Below are 21,958 nucleotides of genomic sequence, written 5' to 3'. Positions count from 1 at the left end.
AATGATTGAAAGCGCTTTTAGATAAAATGTTTTTGGATTCCAAAAGCATTTTAAGCGCTTTCTGCAAGAAGCACCAGTTATGTGTTTCTTCCAAGAAGCACTTTAAGTGTTTTTTCATGATTTACTTGCATTTTTACTAATGATTAGTTTCAAAAATATTTTCACCAAAAACACTTTCATTTATTTTAAAAGCATATCAAAAACCAGCCTTTAATTTGGGAGACTTTGGAAGTCTTTTTTGGTACTACAAAGAAACTTGAGCATCGTTCAAAAATCAGCAAGGGTTCAACGGCTATAATTGCTAAGCGGTAAAATCGGCAAATTTCACTCTCTCCCTTTGATCTCTCTTCCCTCCGCTGCCTCTCTAACCGACTTCCCACCAAAAATGTCCTACTCTCAGCCTCCTCCGATCGTCTTCCGTAACGCTTATTATCTTCAATTTCTCTCTCGGTTCCCAATTTCTAGGGTTTCTTCTCTGCCCGCTTGTGGATGCAGACATAGATTCGAGCTGCCACACTGGTTATATAATCAGGTTGGTTTTGATTTTCTCCTCTTATTTTCCGTTTAGTTGGTCAGAAAATTTAGGAAAAGAGAGTAAAATTTCTGCAACTTTTCTTCAATTTATCGGATTTTGATAACAATCGGAGTGAAAAACTGCTTTTTCATCTGTTTGGTTGCTGAGAAATGTAGGAGAAGTAGAGGAGCGTAATTGCTGTTCGTGTTATAACATTTGCATTTGTTTTTACACTTCTACTTCATTTTATCAGATTTTGATAATAATTGGAGGCAAAACCTGCTTTTCCATCTGTTTGGTAGCTGAGAAAATGTAGGAGAAGTAAAGGAGGGTAATTGATATTCATGCAATAACATTTGCATCTGTTTAAATTATTTTGCTTCATTTTATCGGATTTTGATTCTGTTTGGTTTCTGAGAAAATGTAGGAGAAGGAGGGAAAATGATGTTGATGTAATATATTGCATTGGTATGTAGGTTGGTTGAAAAAGGATTCCCTTTTCTTTAAGAGAGATAGGATACGGTATTTAAGTGTACTTTTATGGATGATATTTGAATTATTTTTGGAAGATGACACTGTATTTTCTGGATGAAAGGAGGAGGCATATTTTCTTCAAGCAGAAATCGATTTAATCTACACTGGTTATATAATCAGGTTGTTTTTTCTCCTTATGGGTTTCTATCGGTTTGGTATGAAAATTGAGGAAGAGAAAGTTAAGCTCAGTGGCTGTGTTGGTTGTTGCAATAATTATTTCTCCATTCTCTTTTTTCTGTTCAGGTTTCATAATTTTCTGAGAAATGGGAAAAGGGTCGAAGGAAGATGAGAAAATCGAAAGAACAATTCGCAGTCTTTTGAAACTTCCCGAGAATAAAAGATGCATCAACTGCAATAGCTTGGTATGGCGTCTTCTTGTTATATTGTTCCCAAATAAGTGAAAATACAGGCATCGTTAATGGTTCTTCATCTGCAGCATTGTACTAGTGGAAGCAGCAAAACACTGTATTTATTAATATCTGCCAATTAATATTCGAAATCCGTGAATGCATGCTCATGTGCTTAGAAAGATATATGAGAAGATTCTTGCGGAGTGAATATATGAAGTTTTCCTTTAAACATGTATTCTTTGTGCAGGGACCACAATATGTTTGCACGACCTTCATGACATTCGTCTGTACAAATTGTAGTGGAGTACAGTGAGTAGTCATGTCTGGTTTTGATCATAAGTTCTGCGTGGTATCATTTTGATTTTGCATCTTCTCAGTGCTGACCAATTAAGATTTTCAAATTGTCCAGTCGGGAGTTCACTCACCGAGTAAAATCAGTGTCAATGGCCAAATTTAATGCAGAAGAAGTTAGTGCACTTCAAGCAGGGGGAAACGAGGTGAGCACGTACATTCATTTGTCTCACTATCATTCTTTCTCATCCACTAACATTCTTACTAAAACGTTCATTTACAGAGAGTTAGACAAATTTATTTTAAAGATTGGGATCCTCAGTACCATTCTTACCCTGATGCCAGGTGATTAAGCATGTATCTCTTTGTAGTATGGAATACTTCATATCGGATGTTTTCTAATTCACATACTAGTTTGCAGTAATCTTCATGGACTCAGGAGTTTTATCAAGCATGTATACATTGATAGAAAATACACTGGCGAGAGGAGTGTCTACACCGGCGCGAGGAGTATCAACACTAGTGAGAGGAGTGGCAACAAGCTCCCAAGGCTGCAATTGGTGAGCCATTTATTTTAAGATTGCCTATTCAATACATTTCTATTTTGTATGATACTACTTTTGTCTTGTGGAGAACTTGGTCATTCCTGAATTGCATATAATATCAACAGCAGCAAGCACTACAAATATAGACCTCATTTTAATTCTGTAGTGATGCGATTCTTGTTGGTTGCTTCCAGTTAAAGATTCTTATTTATTTAATACAGAGCATTGAGGGGTCTGATGATAATCGGAGGATTGGTGGACATCATACTGGATCTAGGAGCTTCCATGATGATAACAGGTTGGAACGGGGTTATAGTTATAGTCCAAGTGGAAGAAATTTAAGATATTATTATGATGAAAGAAGAAGTCCTCGATATTCTCCAGAAAATTCAAGAAGTGGTGGTTTTAAGAAAGTTCCCCTACGTTTTGAGATAGTTGATAATAGGATTCGGGCAGAAAAACGAGGATCCTCAAGTGGAGAATACAAGGTCCAAAGCAGGACACCAGACAATAAGAAGACCGCAGAAAGCTCCCGTTCTCCCGTTGCGCCCCCTGTTAAAGATAAACTAGGGGAAAATGTGCCTTCTCCGCAGGTTGGTGAAAGGTCCACAGCAAATCAGAACGATACTGATGGTTCTGCTCATAATCAGGTGGGTAGCTACTTACGTTATGATGGTTAGTTATTTGAAGTATAGGTTTTTTTTTTAATGTGGTTGTAATGCACTTCTCCTTCATGAGACCCATTATTTGTTATGCACATTCTTATTTCTGTAGTATTTTTTTAAGCATGTTTTGGTTTCTGTTGGCGTAGAACAATGGGTACTTTTCCCTATTTATACGTCCCTACTTCTCCCTACTCTATATGTACTGCTTTAGCATTCCCTCACATGGACGTAAGTGGTCATGCACGTAGTGGTTCCTCTTTCGGGTGGCTAGGGGAGGGTTCTATGTAAGCTATGTTCCAACAGTATCAAATCAGGAGATCCTGAATCTAAATTCTTACAATGCTGTCTATCAATTTATTTTTGTGAGATCCGTGCACCTGGACACTTAAATGGCGTAGAATGGCCAACCTTACCAAAAAGTTTATCAAGCTTCCTACTACTCTTTTTGTAGACAGTTTTCAAGAAAAATATGCACTTATAGTTTGTGGTTTTCTTTGTAGAAAACCAAATCTACCGGTGGCCATGTTGGGAATGCGGCGGAACAAAAAGTAGTAAGCTTGTTTGATTTCAATACTGATTCTGAGCCACCACATGCTGCAGAATCGCAATTGGAAGAAACACCTCCACCCAATAACGATAACAACTGGGCCTCGTTTGAATCATCTACAACGGAGAAGGCACCTCAGGTTCCAAATGCAGACCCTCTGGAGTCTTTGCTATTTGAATTGTCAAGTCCCTCATCTGTTCCTGTGAGTAATGCATCTGAGACACCACGCAATGATGGTGCTCCCTCAACTGCGGGCATAAACACCATGCCTCCCGGTGGTGCTTCCCCAGCTGCACCTGCAGAGCAGATGCCAACATTACTTAATACAAGTAATGCATCTACATCTACATCGACTAGTACCACTGTAGCGGCACAACCTGCTGATGCAGGTCCTGTGCAAGATCTTGCTATTTTTGGTGGCGACACCACTGTAAAAGCTACTGATGAGAAGCAGTTAGTACTAAGTACACCGCAAGATCAGTCCTCTATATCCTTTGCCGCGGATAGTGGTTCTACTTCACAACATGTCAATTATGGAGTTGGAGCTTCAAACGGTGAGGTAAGATGAGAATCGCTTTCTCCTTAATTAATTACTCTCAAATTCATGAATTCGAATGATAATTTTTAAATTTCTTATCTACTGCACGGCTTTCTTACCTTGTTGCTTAATGTATGCATCTACAGTTAAGGAATTTGTCACTGGAACCAAGCATACAAAGATCTTTCAGTATTCCTGCTGAAAAATCATCTCAACCTATGTTGAATCCAGCTGAACACACCGACAGTGGCAGTGGAGCTAGATCCCAAGTGGAAATGAATTCTAGTATGCGAAAGGAACTCCCAGCGGTATGAAATTATGTTATTTGCTTCATACATATGCATTTTTTTTTCTAGTAAAATGTTTCTTGATTGTCTTCTGTTAAATTCTCTGCAGGACCTTTTTACTGCAAGTTACTCATCAGCCCCAGGACAAGCTTCAGGCTGGCATACTGCTCCAGCTCATGGAATGGGGTACAGCATGCAGTATTACCCTACCGTGATGGTATATAATGCGCAAAAAATTACAAATCTGAGTATGTTGTGTATTAATTTCTGCTTACAATATGGAGGGTATTGACATGTTACTTTCATTTACAGCCAGCTTCAGTATTTCCGGGTCCAGCAAAACCCAAAAACCCTTTTGATCTTGATGAAGAAAAAAGTCTAGTAACTTCCACACATGTATGCACAACATTCAATTGATATCTCGTATATCTTGTTCTCTCTTTTTTTGCAAAGCTTAAAGTTTATGCTCTTAGTTTTCTTATCACGAAATAAAAGTTCAGATCTTTGGCATTCACCTTTTAACCTTCACATATTGTCGTCGTGTAGTTTCCTTCCATGTCTTCATTGCAAGGAGCTCTGCATAACGTGCCAGTACCAGGCTTGATGCATGCTTCGAGCCTTCCTACTATGTCTCAGTTTAAGATACCCCAGTCTCCAACTAATGAATCCATGATGATGCCTTCACACTCGCCTTCCTTCACAAATGCTTTCTCTCCGAGTAAATTCACTTTGTTACCTTATGTTTCATGTCAACTTTCTTTCTTGGCTTCTTGTCTTGTATTATGTCTAATACTATCATCTCAGGGGCATACTTGGGGCATCAATTACCTAATAATGTGCAATTTTTAAGGTAACTTATCGTTCTTAACTATCTCCCTTTGTACCATATTATCTGGAGGCAAGTTTGCTCGACATTGGCAGCCCTTGATAGCTCCGCCATTGTCGTCTTCCCTATATTTTGCAGAGCATATGCTATCAGAACACCATGTCTCGCTTCCTCTTACGTTTTTGTTTTGCATGAATGGACCAACGTGCATGATATTCACAAATTTCGTCTGCGATTATGTCTAATTTGTTAACTTTCATCCAATGTCATCGTTGCAGACCGCAAGGAGTTGGCGGCTTTGGCAGGGACGAAGCTGCTTTTGGATCCCTAACCACAACTCAGCAACCGTTTCAGCAACCAAGCGTCAAATACCCAGCACCCAGCAGCAGCTCAGAAACTTTTTCTTCAATGAGAGGAAACCCATTTGGATGATCGAAAATTATTTCGGTCTCAAAAGCATCTTCAGTACTGCATCCTTTCTAGTCGAAGATCAAGTGTAACGAGTAAATACAGATATGTATGTGTGTGTGTGTGTCTTTGTAAATATCTTGCTAAAAATCAGTTAATATGTTCTCACATGTACTATTTTGTATTGTTAAAGCATCAGTATATTGGAAGTAAGAGGGATGCTACTATTGAATTAAGTGATATGCGTTAAGGCTCTGTATTAATTAACGGTTAAATCAACTGTTAGCCATCACTCGCGCATACATGGGCAACTGACTGCAATCAAATACTTGAAAATAAGAAATCATATCTACTAAGGAGAGCTTCCTTTCCTTACTTTTTCCAATTTCTAAGTTCTCCTAGTCTTTCGATTTTCTTTTTTTTGTCCTGTCGTTTTTTCATCTAGTGAAAAGCATTTTTGGTTTTAAGAAACTACTTATTTGGATATGAATGGTTCTGCAACATATGGGTACCAGATGTTGGCCCTGGTCAGGGGGATTGGGCTGGCGTTGTTGTGCTCATGTGGGTCTGTACTTTATAAGCTTGCACTTGTAATTTACGCACATTTCCCAATAAGAAGCAAAATAATAATTTTGTACTCTTTGGAATTCATTACTTGTTTCTTGAGACATCGTGAGTTGTCATTATTGCAAGCTGCAAACAGTGATATTGATGGCTTATTCGTGCCGTTAAGTAAACCTGTCTCTGTTAATATTTTCTTAATTGGGTCTCGTGCCTAATTAATTGTTATTTAAGCTTGACCTAGAAACACACATATTCTCGAAGTATTCAACATTACAAACAGTGTTCTAAAAATCGGCCTAGACGTTGGGCCGCCAACCGCCGGGATTAACGCAAAATCAGAAGAAAAATCGGGATAAGGATTAGGCAGGTGCCGAGGCGGCCTGAGCGGCCCTTGGACGGCCTAGGCGGTCTGGGAATTTCAATTTTTTCTATGTTCGAACTTGAGAAAGGATGAATGCTTCTGGTTTTTCTGGGATTCTGGTGGTTTGTGTTCGCGAAAAAGGAAGAAGATGAGAGAATTAGTTTCTCTCTCTTCTTTCCACACCCACCCACGTGATCTTTTAAACTTTTTTATTTTTATTTTTATTTTTATTTTTTTTGTCCATTCAAATGTGGACAACTAGCCTTGGCTTTTCTTAAAGCAGTTCCAGCCTTGTCAATAGGCCGGGGGATAGGGGAGAAGAAAAGGCCTGAGGGCCTGTCAAGTTGCTCTAGCCATGAGGAGCCCGAGCTCGTGGAGAAGGCCCGAGCAGGGGGCCTGTCAATTTGTGACAGCCCCGGAGCCCGAGCTCGAAGCCCATTTTTTATTTTTTTCTGTCAGGCGCGTGCACCCAACTCGCGCGTGGGGGCGCGTCGCCCGACAGCTTTTCAGAAAAAACAGACAACTTTTCAGCCTTTCACAGTTACCGTTGGGAAGCACGGTCCGTTCGATCTCAACGGCTCCTTCATTTGGACCGTTGGATCTCAACGATAAAAAAAATAAAAAAAATCTGATTTAATATCAACTGTTCGATCTGAGATCAACGGTCGATATTAATATGCTTTATAAATAAAGAAAAAATAGTTTTAAAATTAAGAAAAGTTACCGTTGTGACATGTGGCACAATCTGGAGTGTTGGAATTCAAATTTTTTTAAATCCAACGGCAGAAATTAATTATTGGAAAAAAAAATTTAAAAAAATGGAAAAAATCCGAAAAAATTGTAAAAAATCTGAAAAAAAATTTGTAAAAAATTGTTTTTACTTTTCTATAAATACCACTTCTTCTCCATCTACCTTACACTACAATTTCATATTTTCTCAACCACTTTCAATCAAATTCTTATCTTTCTTTCAAAGTTTCAATCCAATTTTTTTTCCACAAAATGACTACTGATGCAGGTACGAATTGGTCGCTTCTTGAAGATGTTGCGTTGTGCACTAGCTGGGTTGAAGTTACTCATAATTCCCTTATGGGTAATGAGATGCAGTTGCGAGAAATGTGGAGTTTAATTCATACCAAATTTCTTGAGCAAATGAGTGGGAAAAGAACCAAAGAATCGATGTCCAGTCGTTGGAAAATACTTTGCCATTCCTTTAGTACGTGGAGAGATGCCTTGACACAAGCTAGTAGTAATGTTCGAAGTGGGGCAAATTATGCGGATGAGGTAAGATTATTTGTTTGTATTATTTATTTGTTACCTAATTTCATTATTATTATTATTTATTTGTTACCTAATAGTCTCAATATGAAGGAATTATTTTGAAAAACATGTTCATTTGAGCAACATCATATAGCATGCAATTAACAATTAAAGGCGGAATCATGCTTACATGCACTCAAATACAAAACATTTACCCATGAAATTCAAAGCCTAGTAGATTGGTGAACCAATAATCAACTCAAAAATAAGTGAGTTGAAATTAATACCTTTGTAGATTCCTCTTTGCATAAGCAAAGGCTAATCACCCAAAGAGATAGGGCCTTCATTCCTTGCTTCTTAGATCCATGGATTTGGATGGAAGAATAGGTTCTCCAAGTTCCCAAAATTGAGAACCTCTAAGTCTCTACACCAAGGAGAGATTGGATGATGAATGAGTGACCTTGGAGGATTAGATGACTAGCTAATCACCTCCAAGGTGTTGGCCTCTTTAGAGAGAAAATGGAGAGACAATTCTCACCCATTTTCCCCAAAAATAAACCCTTATTTCACTTAATGAATATTTGGCTATAAAGTCATTTATATAGTCACTTCTTTAAGTGACCTAAATAACCAAAACCCTAATTCATTCCTTATGGCCGGCCATTTAGGGATTTTTGGGCTTTTGGGCTTTAATGAATCTTTATTCATTAAATTGTCATACAACTTAAGTTAATGGGCTTGACGTTCGAAGCCCATTGGGCCTTAAGGTCCAAAACTATCCTGTGGTCTTTAACGAACTTATTCGTTTGATTAATTAACATATTAATTAATCCTTGCCATAAATAATTAAACCATTCAATTAATCTTACTCATTTCATTTATTTCGTCCATCTCTACCTTACACGGTGTACGATCCATTAGGTTCCTTTTAGCGAGGTAGTGGGCGATTAAAACCATTTTACATCGATTGTGAATTGAAACTATTTTCAATTCTCCCTTTAGTGATTACACACGTTTAGGGCTTCCACAAACCATGAGTGACACCTAGCCGTATGTCATGGTTACCCAAGCTAATCAGAAGAGGTGGAGAACCTATTCAGTCTGGGATTACAAATGCAATACGGTCCTTCTCTAATCTAATACTCTTGACCACATTGTTTGGTTTGATAGTTTATTTTCTCATGTCTACTATCCAATGTGTGTCTTGTGCTTATATGATTACCTTGAATGTAATTAGGAACGCATTCCCAAATCTCATTCATACTCTGGCCAGAGATTCAAATCATATCAGAGAGTATTCTCCTTCAAACGGTTTGAAGGTTAGAGATCCCTTGTTGCGCATTCACTTGTCTCCATAGCTAAGCGGCTTGACCCCAACGATGCCGTGGACACCCTCCTGGTGGGATGACTTTGACATAATCAAAGATCAAGGTCTTAACCACAAGACAACTATGATGCCTCAGGTCAAAGGACTACTTTGCATTATCCCAACCATGAGTTCTCATGTGACATGGAATATGAGAACTCTTCGTTGATCGCGTTCAGTGAACTCATTCTCTATTGAGCACCTACCGTACTTGTCTTGATGTCACACACACCAATGACTAGAGACTAATCACTCTCCCTGAGAGAAGACATAGTACGTACCGATCTTGACGGACTGTCAATGCCCAATTGGCAATCCTATGATCAGGAACGTTTAGGATGTGTCTACGAAAGAATGGTCTCAAGAATCTAACTTCATTAGATTACATTCTCCCAATCACATATTCCTTGGACTTTATTGTTTAAGCATATAACATTTATATGAGACGGCTCAAACAATAATCTATGCCCTTTATATGTTAAACTAGATTAGTTTAACATGTGAAATGTCCGTAAAGTATCATCACATGATTGGCTTTAGGGCACATTTCCAACAATCTCCCACTTGCACTAGAGCCAATCAGCTTGATCATCAATGATGATATCTCTTCTGTAGTCATTTCATAAATGGCTGAATAGTAGGCCTAGACAGTGGATATCTATATGTGTTATCCACAGAAGCAACCTTGAGAATAACGACGTCACCATTATACATGATTCTCAATCATGTGGTTCAGTCTCTCATTTGTGTTCGGATCTTGATGAGACCTTGATTCCCAGGCTTGAGCTATCGCCCCATTAGTGTCATACACTTTCTGGTTGGAACCGAATAGAGAATTCATAAATGAACTTTCCCATCCAAACAACATTGTTGTAAACTTCTATATGGCAATATATTTTGCATTCATAATGGAACACACTAAAGTCATAACTTTAATGTTTCCATCCAAATATCTCTTTAGTCATAATAAAGAGATATCCGTTTATCTCTTCATTCATAATGAAGAAACATCCAATGATGGATTAGATTCATAATCTAATACATTTACGCTTCCATTACGTTACTTTGATTCTTCCTCATTCTTTGAGGAATTTATCCTTTAGTATTTCTTAAATACTTAAGGACTCACTTGACAGTTGCCATGGTTCTGATCCTGGGCTTGCACTGATATCGTCTTGTACCGTTCTGGGTACAACTCATATCAATGTTTTTCATACAATATGAAATACATAAATCACCTTTCTGCTTATGCATAAAGGATTCAATTTACGCATTATTTCTTTGGGAGTCAAAGGGGCACGTTCCCTTTGAGAAGGGCAACTTGCTAGTCTTACTAGAGTCATCCTTCTAATTGAAGTTTATCATCATATGAGAAACTTCCTAGCATCCATTGTCTATTATTAGGGATTGATATAATCCAATTATATCATGAAATATATCATTATAGATTTCCATCCCATGTACATAGACTATATCTCCCATATACATTCTATCGTTTATAGAATGCTTAAAATCATAACTTTAACGAAGAAGTATTCTTTTCATTTCCAAAATTAATATATCATATATATTTAAATTTTAGGAACATGATTAACTCCCACTAATCTTTTGTAAAACTAGTAAACAAAAGATTCATTTACATCTTTATGATAAATCAAACGATTTGATCCTTTTCTCATAAAATGCAAATAGCTCCCACTAACTTGCTAAGATCCATGATGGATGGATCTCTACAACTTACATGTCTTGTGATTTATAGTTTTAGACATATATTATCAAGACTATCTTAATAATGGTTTCGGAAACCCATATTATGTCCAAACATTGAATCACCATTTAGTTGTAGTTAGCAATCTTCGAATTAATTGAAACTAAGACTACGTCAAAAATGGTTCCTTTAAAGTCAACCATTCTATTTGATTGTAGTCACCTTAAGCTACCAATTAGCTTTGAAGGTTTCATTATTTCGAGTCAAATGGTACTTTACCATTTTCTTGAGTATATATCGTATATGCACTCAATGTAGTCATAAGGATTTTCATTCTTATTTCTTTCGAATTAAGAGGTGCAACTCTATGACATAGTCATAAAGTTCAAAACCATTCAACTGAGATGGATTATAAATCCTTATCGACTACCTTGGAGCTTGTGGTATAGGAACTAGGTTGTTATATTTGTTGATTACTTTCTTGTCTCTCAAAGAACCCATTCTTCGAGTTCTATCTCTCGTTCATTTGCTTTTAGGCAAATCACATTGTAGAATTACAATGAACTACCCAACAAAACAACATTTGTTAGTTGGTTTATAGAAGCGATATCCAAAAGTTATTTTAAGGATATCCTACAAGATTGTTATCAAACAAATATTGCTTGTTAGCACACAACCCCAAATCTTTAACATTCTTAAGATTTGTCTTTCTTTTCCAACTACATCTTATGGAGTCATGAAAATATTGGAAGATCTTCTCATTGACAATCATATTGTTTTAGAAGTATATATCCTATATATGGGTAATTGATAATATCTAACGAACTAAATCTTATTCAAGTTCGTTCTTCTCCTAATGGAGAAATACATTATCTTATGATGCTATTTTCCTTGATATCTTTCAAGGAAACTCATCTAAAGTGTTACCTTTCCTTGGATCAAATCTAAGGAGGTAAATACTTTAGACGTCTTACTCATCAACTTACATTACTTGAATTCTTTGAAACATTTTGCAAAGTATTCGGACTTGTGTTTATTCAAAATAAACTATAGTCCAACCGAGAGTGATCTTCGGTAAATGTAATTCAACATGAGTAGTATTATGTTTGTGGACAAGTGCCACTAACATCTAAGTGAATTAACCTCAACAACTTTGTGATTCTTTCTTCTTTCCAAAAGAATAAAGATTCAAACATTTTGCCTCTATACAATTTTAACAAGAAGGTATTGGATCCGGATTTAACGATCCAAAGCGTCCATCTATGACCAACTCGTAATTTATGTTTTAGAGGTATCACAACTTTAGTTGAGATTAGTCACTACCTTGCAACCTTTTGGGTTTTAAGCATCATTATTTTCTAAACAGTTAACACTACCATATTATCTCTACTATAGAGATAATTAATTAGATTACCATAATCCAATCATTGATTAATAAAGAACATTGTTTTGTCAAACAAAACATTTATCCATTTCACATAGTGACGGAATTTAGTTCCTTAAAATTGGAATACAAAGACAATCTATGTTTTTCCAATTTCTTTGGTAGTTCATATGAGGAAGTAAGTACCATCTGCTTTCGCAGAGATCTACATTTGATTCACGCTTCGAATGTGAAGTACTTTCTCTTCTCTCATTAATCTTCTACTTCTTATTAGCCACACTTTTACAACGATTGTAAAACATAGTCACTAATACGGAATCATGCATTCAAGTAGAAGAACCAACTGTTTTGAACTTTTCAAGAACAATTTACAACACCTTCGAAAGATGTGTTCTTGACACTTGCAAGACATTTCTTGCAAATACCCCTTCCAATGTCCATCCTTTCATAAAGAAAGTTTGTTCCCTTGGAGTTATTTATCTTCTTTATTTGACTTCTCCTTGGACTACAATAGTCATAGTCCCTAAACTCCCACTATCTCTCTTGAAACCTTTTTCAATTGTGTTATACACATCAAACAATTTTGGAGAGCATGTGGTTTATTGTTCACTACATAGTTTACAATAAACTTAGTGAACCATTAGGATAGGGACACAAAGGTGAAGTCCTTGCCTAGTTCCCGTCTCGTTAAGTGGTTTATCACTTCAACATTCAATGATTCAAAATCATCATAAATCCATGTTAATGGACTATTTTTGTCAACCAACCATTATGTTCTAAACATAATTACAAACCTTCTCAAGTTCTTTGTTCATTTAACAAAGAAACAAGCACTAGTGTTTGCATTGACTAAGAGTTGTTCAAAGCAACTCCTATTTCTTCATACAACAAATTGTAATTGAAGAATTATGACATTTAAAAGTGTTGTCCTCTTTATGATAGACCTTTTCTAACATATTCTTCTAATGATACATTATCAATAGTAAGATTGTGAGGATGAGACTACTTAGATACATATGCAATCCTTTTAAGACATTCTTTGGGATTGTGGTACCTAAGTCCGGAAACTAAAACATTCGGTTTTGTCAAGTGTTGGATAGCGTATGCAAATATATTGGTAAACAAATACATAACAAATATAAATTGATTGATTTTAAGCCATTTGATTCGGGTCTTTAAATCAAAATAGCACCACCCACTATTTTTGGCAAATTCCATATCCCTCATTTGGAATTCGAGAGTTTTGGATGAAACTCCTAGTAGGTTATGGGAGGCTCACTATTACCAAGCCCACCTCACGATGATACGATATATGGCTAGCAATAATAATAATGAGAGAGTACGCTTACTCATTTGCAACTCATGCAAGTACCCATCTTATTTGGCCTCTAGAGAATGTAACCTCACAATGATATGATATTGGTTCCATTGCACTTAGTTAAGTTCTTCCCACCATGCTTAGTGTGTGAAGGGGTTCAAGAATAGCCTCACGATGATACGATATATAGCTATCCTCGTTGCCTACACTCACCTCATCATATGTATATGGATTCCTCCTGAGTATAAGCATGCACTTTGTACTCCCCCATGATAGGGTGAAGCCGGTGTACAAGTCATAAACGATTGGATCCCACCACAGTGGAAGGCCACGAAAGAGTGTTCTAAGCACTCTCCGCTTATCAACTTAATATTAGTTTGGTTGAGGGTTTTTGGTCTCATCACATAAATATACATTTTAATCTCTATTAAAACAATTTTGGTCCTATTACAACTATTGGTCCATCCCTTTGTTTTAGTTGTACATAATACTCCCACTATGCTTTTAAAACGATTTTTAAAGCAAGAGTATATGATACTACTAACATAAACTTTGCATTCATTTGATGGACTACATAGTTGTCTTAGGGCCTAAGGATGATTATGAACCTTTGTTTAGATTCAACACGAGCCTTGTGTTGAATCTCGGTCTAGGAATGGTGATTGATTTTAGTTACGCGTTTAATCACATTAAGGCGTGTTGTCTTATGGGCGTTGGACCCAACTACTTCATTTTCATGCATATCGTATAAAGCAAGAAAGAAGTACTTCAAAGTAAAGGTGAGCTTATGCTCATTACAACATTTGCATATAACAAATTACTTTAAAGTAAAGAAGAGCTTAAGCCCTTTTACAACATTTGATCAAATCAAATTACAACCAAAATTTAATCTACACATTCCCATGGTTCAAACAAATTTGAAACGCCTTTCACATAGCTCAATTATATTAGGCTTAGGTTCATAATCACCCTTTAATTAATTAACACTTTAACTAATTAATGAATGCAACATTTTCATTTGGTTTTTGTATCCATAAGATTGATTTAAATGGAGCTAAACAAAATGAAAATCCAATTCTCATTTAAAGAGACAAAACAATTTTGTTCTCATCCTATTTGGGCCATCATGCAATTAACCTCAACTTTTGGGCCATATTGCAATAACAAAAACTTTTGGGGTCACTTTGTATAATACACAAAAGTCACAACTTCATGTAAATACAACTAGAACCCAAACTTTTAATAATGCAAAAACATCATTAAAGGATCAAAACAATTTGTCCTTTAGCGTTTTTGGACCTAAACGTAAAAACGTAAACTTTTGGGCCAAAGTGCAAATACACAAAAGTATCAAAACTTTATGTAATTGCATAAAAGCCCCAAAAGTACTCCCTTTGAGGGAGTGGCCTGTTTTAGGGAGAGGATAAGAGTGGTGTGTGTGTTGATTTGTGAGTTTTGTCAAAAACATGCAAGTGTATGTAAGATAAGATATGTTTTTGAAATAATTCAAACACAATTATTTCAATCATCATTTATACAAATATTTAACACTTTAAATACATAATAAATCATTTAAAAACATATCACATAAACTTTATGAAATAATTCAAAACTTTGAATCAAAACACCAAACCTTTTTGTTCTTGGCAAGAACATCAAGAACAATGAAGAACATCCATGAAAAACCCAAATTTTTCCATGAACTTTTTCCACCCAAAAACATTCCAAAACCATTCTTACTTAAGGGAAATAACATCTAACCAAACTAGGGTACTTAGGGGTTCCAAAGAACACATTAAAACACTTTTAACAAGTCAAACAAGAACCCAAAATTTCACCCTTTGATTTTGGCCGAATTTTCCCAAAAGCATGGCACCAAATTTTAGCTCCAATATTCATGCTCATATGAACAACATCTACAACATTTGAGATAGCAAATTTTCCAACAAAATTTACTTTCAAAGAAGCAAGAATAAAGCTTGTAACAATTACAACTTTTAAATCACAAACTTATGAACTACAAAACACAAAAGGATTCACCAACTACTAGACCTAGGCTCTGATACCACTTGAAGGAATTATTTTGAAAAACATGTTCATTTGAGCAACATCATATAGCATGCAATTAACAATTAAAGGCGGAATCATGCTTACATGCACTCAAATACAAAACATTTACCCATGAAATTCAAAGCCTAGTAGATTGGTGAACCAATAATCAACTCAAAAATAAGTGAGTTGAAATTAATACCTTTGTAGATTCCTCTTTGCATAAGCAAAGGCTAATCACCCAAAGAGATAGGGCCTTCATTCCTTGCTTCTTAGATCCATGGATTTGGATGGAAGAATAGGTTCTCCAAGTTCCCAAAATTGAGAACCTCTAAGTCTCTACACCAAGGAGAGATTGGATGATGAATGAGTGACCTTGGAGGATTAGATGACTAGCTAATCACCTCCAAGGTGTTGGCCTCTTTAGAGAGAAAATGGAGAGACAATTCTCACCCATTTTCCCCAAAAATAAACCCTTATTTCACTTAATGAATATTTGGCTATAAAGTCATTTATATAGTCACTTCTTTAAGTGACCTAAATAACCAAAACCCTAATTCATTCCTTATGGCCGGCCATTTAGGGATTTTTGGGCTTTTGGGCTTTAATGAATCTTTATTCATTAAATTGTCATACAACTTAAGTTAATGGGCTTGACGTTCGAAGCCCATTGGGCCTTAAGGTCCAAAACTATCCCGTGGTCTTTAACGAACTTATTCGTTTGATTAATTAACATATTAATTAATCCTTGCCATAAATAATTAAACCATTCAATTAATCTTACTCATTTCATTTATTTCGTCCATCTCTACCTTACACGGTGTACGATCCATTAGGTTCCTTTTAGCGAGGTAGTGGGCGATTAAAACCATTTTACATCGATTGTGAATTGAAACTATTTTCAATTCTCCCTTTAGTGATTACACACGTTTAGGGCTTCCACAAACCATGAGTGACACCTAGCCGTATGTCATGGTTACCCAAGCTAATCAGAAGAGGTGGAGAACCTATTCAGTCTGGGATTACAAATGCAATACGGTCCTTCTCTAATCTAATACTCTTGACCACATTGTTTGGTTTGATAGTTTATTTTCTCATGTCTACTATCCAATGTGTGTCTTGTGCTTATATGATTACCTTGAATGTAATTAGGAACGCATTCCCAAATCTCATTCATACTCTGGCCAGAGATTCAAATCATATCAGAGAGTATTCTCCTTCAAACGGTTTGAAGGTTAGAGATCCCTTGTTGCGCATTCACTTGTCTCCATAGCTAAGCGGCTTGACCCCAACGATGCCGTGGACACCCTCCTGGTGGGATGACTTTGACATAATCAAAGATCAAGGTCTTAACCACAAGACAACTATGATGCCTCAGGTCAAAAGACTACTTTGCATTATCCCAACCATGAGTTCTCATGTGACATGGAATATGAGAACTCTTCGTTGATCGCGTTCAGTGAACTCATTCTCTATTGAGCACCTACCGTACTTGTCTTGATGTCACACACACCAATGACTAGAGACTAATCACTCTCCCTGAGAGAAGACATAGTACGTACCGATCTTGACGGACTGTCAATGCCCAATTGGCAATCCTATGATCAGGAACGTTTAGGATGTGTCTACGAAAGAATGGTCTCAAGAATCTAACTTCATTAGATTACATTCTCTCAATCACATATTCCTTGGACTTTATTGTTTAAGCATATAACATTTATATGAGACGGCTCAAACAATAATCTATGCCCTTTATATGTTAAACTAGATTAGTTTAACATGTGAAATGTCCGTAAAGTATCATCACATGATTGGCTTTAGGGCACATTTCCAACACAATATTAGTATTTGTAGCAACTTCAAGCACAAGCATGGTATGGTGCCAAAATCAAATCAAGAAACAAATCATTCACCTGGTGGGAATGTTGGAATATTGTTAAAGATTGTCCTAAATTCAAAGTTGTGCCTGTTGGTCCAGAAGTATGCATGAACAGCATTTCTCTACACAGCACCCCTCCACACTCTACACCCGATCATGGCTCCCATGTTGATGAAGAAGAAGTGCCTGAAACGCCCATTCCTGAACAAGCGTCGGGGTCGACCCGTTATCCAATTAGGCCTCTAGGTAAGAAGGCTTCAAAGAGGAAAGGGAGTGCTTCCAAGAATGATTATGGAAAGTACATGCAAGAACTTGCTCGTCAAGGTGAATTGACGTTGGCGCGGGAATTGGCGAAATATGAGGCTGACAAGGCTAGAGATGAGGTAAAAGCTGCAGCTATTCAACAAGCATTTCAAGCTGAACAGAGGGAAAGAGATCTACTTAGGCAAGAAAGGGAGTTGCTTAGAAAAGAAAGAATTGCACAACGAGATCGTGACATTATGAACACGCGTTTAGAAGAGATGTCTCCAAATTCTAAATATTTTTGGCAGTCGGAGAAAGCGGATGTGGTGCAAATGAGGCGTGCAAGAGAAGTGAGATCAAGACAAGATGGTCCTAGCACCACAGATTGGTTAAGTGGTGAGGAATAGGGTACTTTTGTAATCGGAGCCCATAGTTTTCCAATCACTTTGGGTTGTAATTTATTATTTATGTTGTTTCCATGTAATCGGAATAGGGTACTTATGTAATTTATTATTTATGTTGTTTCCATTTTATTGAAGTTAGTACTTTATTAAAAGTGAGAGTACATGTATTTAATTTCATTATTTATGTTGTTTCCATTTTATTGAAGTTAGTACTTTATTAAAAGTGAGAGTACATGTATTTAATTTCATAATATATTTATCCTAATAATAGAATCTTTATTCATCAAATTGTTCACGTATAATGAAATTATAAAACACACCAAATAAAACTAAAAAACTCACCAATTGGAATTACATAAACACACCAAATAAAATTACATAAACATACGAAATAATAAAAAACTCACTACAAAAAACACACCAAATAAAATTACATAAACATACCAAATAATTCACACCAAATAAAATTACATAAACATACGAAATAATAAAAAACTCACTACAAAAAACACACCAAATAAAATTACATAAACACACCAAATACAAACAAACATACTAAATAAACTTAAGTATCTTCAGCTTGTTTCAATGCCCACTGGTGCTCTATCAAGTCAATTTGCCGATCAATGTGCATATATGACCTTTGAAGTGCAGTATATCGTTGAATGACCCTTTCATTGTAACGTCCATCCTTTTCTAATGGGTCGTGTTGCACGGGTTCTTCGGTGGCATCATGCGCACAATATATCCGTGTTCTTGAATTGTTCATCGTGTCTGCCTCTGGCTCATATTCATCAACCGCATCATAATCGAACTCATCTTCCACAATCATGTTGTGAAGAATGACACACGTCATCATGATGGATCGAAGTGACTCTACATCGAACATTCTGGCAGCACCCCTGACGATGGCCCAACGAGCTTGAAGGATACCAAAACAACACTCCACATCCTTCCTGCACCCCTCTTGACAGCTTGCAAAGTGTTTTTCCTTTGCACTTCGCGGACGTGGCACTGTTTTGACAAATGTTTCCCACCATGGGTAAATGCCGTCAGCTAGGTAGTATGCCCCTTCGTACCTACGTCCGTTGACGACGTACGTGACTTTTGGTGCCTTTCCTTGCAGGACGTCGTTGAACACTGGGGATTGGGCAAGGACGTTGAGATCATTTTGAGCCCCCGGAACCCCGAAAAAGGCGTGCCATATCCATGTATCAAAAGATGCCACTGCCTCCAAAATGATAGATTTTGATCCTTTTCTGTCCCCATATGCGCCTTGCCATGCACTTGGACAGTTTTTCCACGTCCAGTGCATACAATCGATGCTTCCTATCATCCCGGGAAAACCTCGCATCTCGCCCTTCTTCAGAAGCCTTTGTAAGTCACAGCGAGTAGGTTTTCGGAGGTACTCTGCGATGTACAAAGATTCGACTGCACCGCAAAACCTCATTAGGGCCTCAAGAATGGTTGATTTCCCCATCCTCGTTATCTCATCCACTTGGTTTGCAGATGCTCCATACGCAAGCATCCGCAACGCAGCAGTGATTTTTTGCTCAGGCAGGAGACCCATAACACCACAAGCATCATGCTTTTGCACAAAGTAAGAATCATGGTTGCAAACATCAGTCATGATTATGTTGAACAAATGTCGTTCCATTCTAAAACGACGTCTGAAGTACGTATCAGGAAATGCACTGTTATGGACAAAGTAATCGTCCAACAGCTCTTCACCCCGTCGTTGCCTACTTCTATCAAGGTTTCTTGAATGGTTGGGCCTGCATATCTGAGCAACAGTTTGGATGACTCGACGGGAATGTGAGGCTCTGGCCATTCTTGTTTCGTCATCTCTCATTCTACGCTCCTCATCCTCTTCCATCTCATTTTCGACTATCTGAAGGTTGAACATTCATTCAGATTGGTTAAACAATTCTTCCTCTTGCTGATCGATTTCCCACATCATCCTTGATGAAGAAGAAGACATTGTAATGATGGATGGTGAAGAAGAAGCAGAAACTATGAATAATGAGATAGAGATGTTGAGAAAATTGGTGTGAGATTTATGAGGATGGATGGTGGATTATATGGACGATTCATAAAGGATTGGATTGTAGATAAGGCCATGTGGCATGCCGTCATTCGTTAAAAATCTGATAGAAATCTATCCTCAAAGATTCTGAAAAGATAATGACACGTGGCACGATCGTATTGGATAAAAATCTTATCGAAATCGATCTCCAATAATTATATTTTCGGATAATGACACGTGACGCAATTTTGAACGAGTTAAAATCTGATCAAAATTTATTGTCAAAGATTCTCAAAAGATAACGACACGTGGCACGATGACATTGGATAAAAATCTTATCGAAATCCATCACTAAATAATTGTTTTTTTTATAAAATGACACGTGGCGCAACGAGAACGATTTAAAAAATCTTATCCGAAATTACAAATAATTTTATTTTGTATTATTTAAACAAACAAAAAAAACTAATATTTTATTGCCTATTGCCAGGGGGAGGGCTCCAAGGGTGGAGATGCAAATGACAATTACTGTTCATTAATGGCAGTTACTATTCATTAAAGGCAGTTACTGTTCAAAATGGTGGATTCAATAGTGGATTGCCAGGGGGAAAGGCTCCATGGGTGGAGTTGCTCTTAAAGAAAAAAGGGTGTCAGGCTATTAATTTTTATGGATCAAGTGTATGGATTTTTTGTAGATAGCGATGGGGCACTCATCTCTTCTTAGACAAAGGGCAGACTAGTTGCCAACTACAAAAAATTAATAGCCTGACAAAAAATTAATTTTTTTCTGATTAAAAAAACATTGATTGTCAGGTTATCAGTTTATAGCATCAAGTGCTATGGATTTTTTGGACTTGTTAGATACACATTTTATTATTCTTTTACTATCTTATTCAGTGATTTCATATAAGTATAATTTTTTGTATGTATCAGTATACATTTATTTACAAAATATATAAGAAATTTACCTAAATTTGCCTAGGCCGCCTAGGCGCCCGTCTAGACTCTGCCTAGGTGCCTAGGCGCTAGGCGCTAGTCCGCCATCCGACTAGTGCCTAGCGTTTTTTAGAACCTTAATTACGAATGAAAAGCACATGCAAAACGAAATTCAGAGTTACAATGAAAATTGAAGACCAAAGGTAAATCGGTAACTTAAAGCAAGTCCACTCCTAAAAATGCTCTGGCACTCAGCCCATTTAATCCACTTAAATAAATAATGATTAAACCCAATGAACAGTAATTGCTTAAATGCATCTTTACGCCTAAAAATGAGCTAGCACAAAGTCTAGTCAATTCGTATTAAAATATTATTAATTTTTTTAATAAAATAATTAAAAAATAGTTTTAATCTCGAATAGGATTTTTAACCAATCTTGTCACGCCACGTATCATTATCTGAAAGTACTATTTTGTTGATAAATTTCTAAATTTTCAACCAATCCCGACGCGCCACGTGTCACTATCGGTTTACAATAATTTAGTCAATATTTTGATAAGATTTTCAACCAATCACGTATTGCCATGTGACATTATCCGAAAGTATTATTTTGTGGATAGATTTCTGATAAGATTTTCAACCAATCCCGACGCGTCACTTATCACTATTGGTTTACAATAATTTAGTCAATATTTCGATAAGATTTTCAACCAATCACGTAATGCTATATGACATTATCCGAAAGTACTATTTTGTGGATAGATTTCCAATAAGATTTTTAACTAATTTTGACGAACCACGTGTCACTATCTATTTACAATAATTTAACTAAGATTTCGATAAGATTTTCAACCAATCACATAGTATCACGTGACATTGTCCAGAGGCTCATCCTTTCTATAACAACTTGTGCAATCTTTTCCCTGTGCAGTCGTAGTCTGCCATCACTCTTTT

At 36.7% G+C, this 21,958-nt stretch overlaps 1 protein-coding gene across 4 annotated transcripts; it reads left to right on the top strand.

Annotated features, from left to right (window-relative positions):
- Positions 1–303: 303 nt before the first annotated feature.
- LOC103456141 (probable ADP-ribosylation factor GTPase-activating protein AGD14) lies at positions 304–5,741 on the top strand. 4 transcript variants are annotated; one of them, XM_008395786.4, is made up of 16 exons: positions 417–532; positions 942–982; positions 1,110–1,168; positions 1,292–1,410; positions 1,646–1,707; positions 1,808–1,895; positions 1,973–2,034; positions 2,111–2,249; positions 2,456–2,884; positions 3,400–4,005; positions 4,131–4,292; positions 4,381–4,488; positions 4,584–4,667; positions 4,818–4,989; positions 5,076–5,121; positions 5,376–5,741. In XM_008395786.4, exons 4-16 carry the CDS (start codon positions 1,312–1,314, stop codon positions 5,527–5,529), a joined length of 2,211 nt encoding a protein of 736 aa, XP_008394008.4. In that variant the 5' UTR covers positions 417–532; positions 942–982; positions 1,110–1,168; positions 1,292–1,311; the 3' UTR covers positions 5,530–5,741. The 4 variants fall into 4 exon arrangements, with proteins under 4 accessions (XP_017178196.3, XP_017178198.3, XP_008394008.4 ...); XM_029095006.2 differs by lacking the exon at positions 417–532 and adding an exon at positions 768–845; XM_017322707.3 differs by lacking the exon at positions 942–982 and having other exon boundaries at positions 304–532.
- The last annotated feature ends 16,217 nt before the right edge of the window (positions 5,742–21,958 follow it).

Source organism: Malus domestica, chromosome 15 (genome assembly GCF_042453785.1).
Source record: "Malus domestica chromosome 15, GDT2T_hap1".
NCBI classification, from domain to species: domain Eukaryota; kingdom Viridiplantae; phylum Streptophyta; class Magnoliopsida; order Rosales; family Rosaceae; genus Malus; species Malus domestica.
Note: the sequence above shows the minus strand (reverse complement) of the source record. Positions and strands in the feature narration are given on the sequence as shown.

Coding starts and splice junctions, on each gene's coding strand:
- LOC103456141 (XM_017322707.3), top strand. CDS start 1,312: ATGGGAAAAGGGTCGAAGGAAGATGAGAAAATCGAAAGAACAATTCGC. Junction 2,035..2,110: donor CATTCTTACCCTGATGCCAG/GTGATTAAGCAT, acceptor ACTAGTTTGCAG/TAATCTTCATGGACTCAGGA. Junction 2,250..2,455: donor AGCTCCCAAGGCTGCAATTG/GTGAGCCATTTA, acceptor TATTTAATACAG/AGCATTGAGGGGTCTGATGA.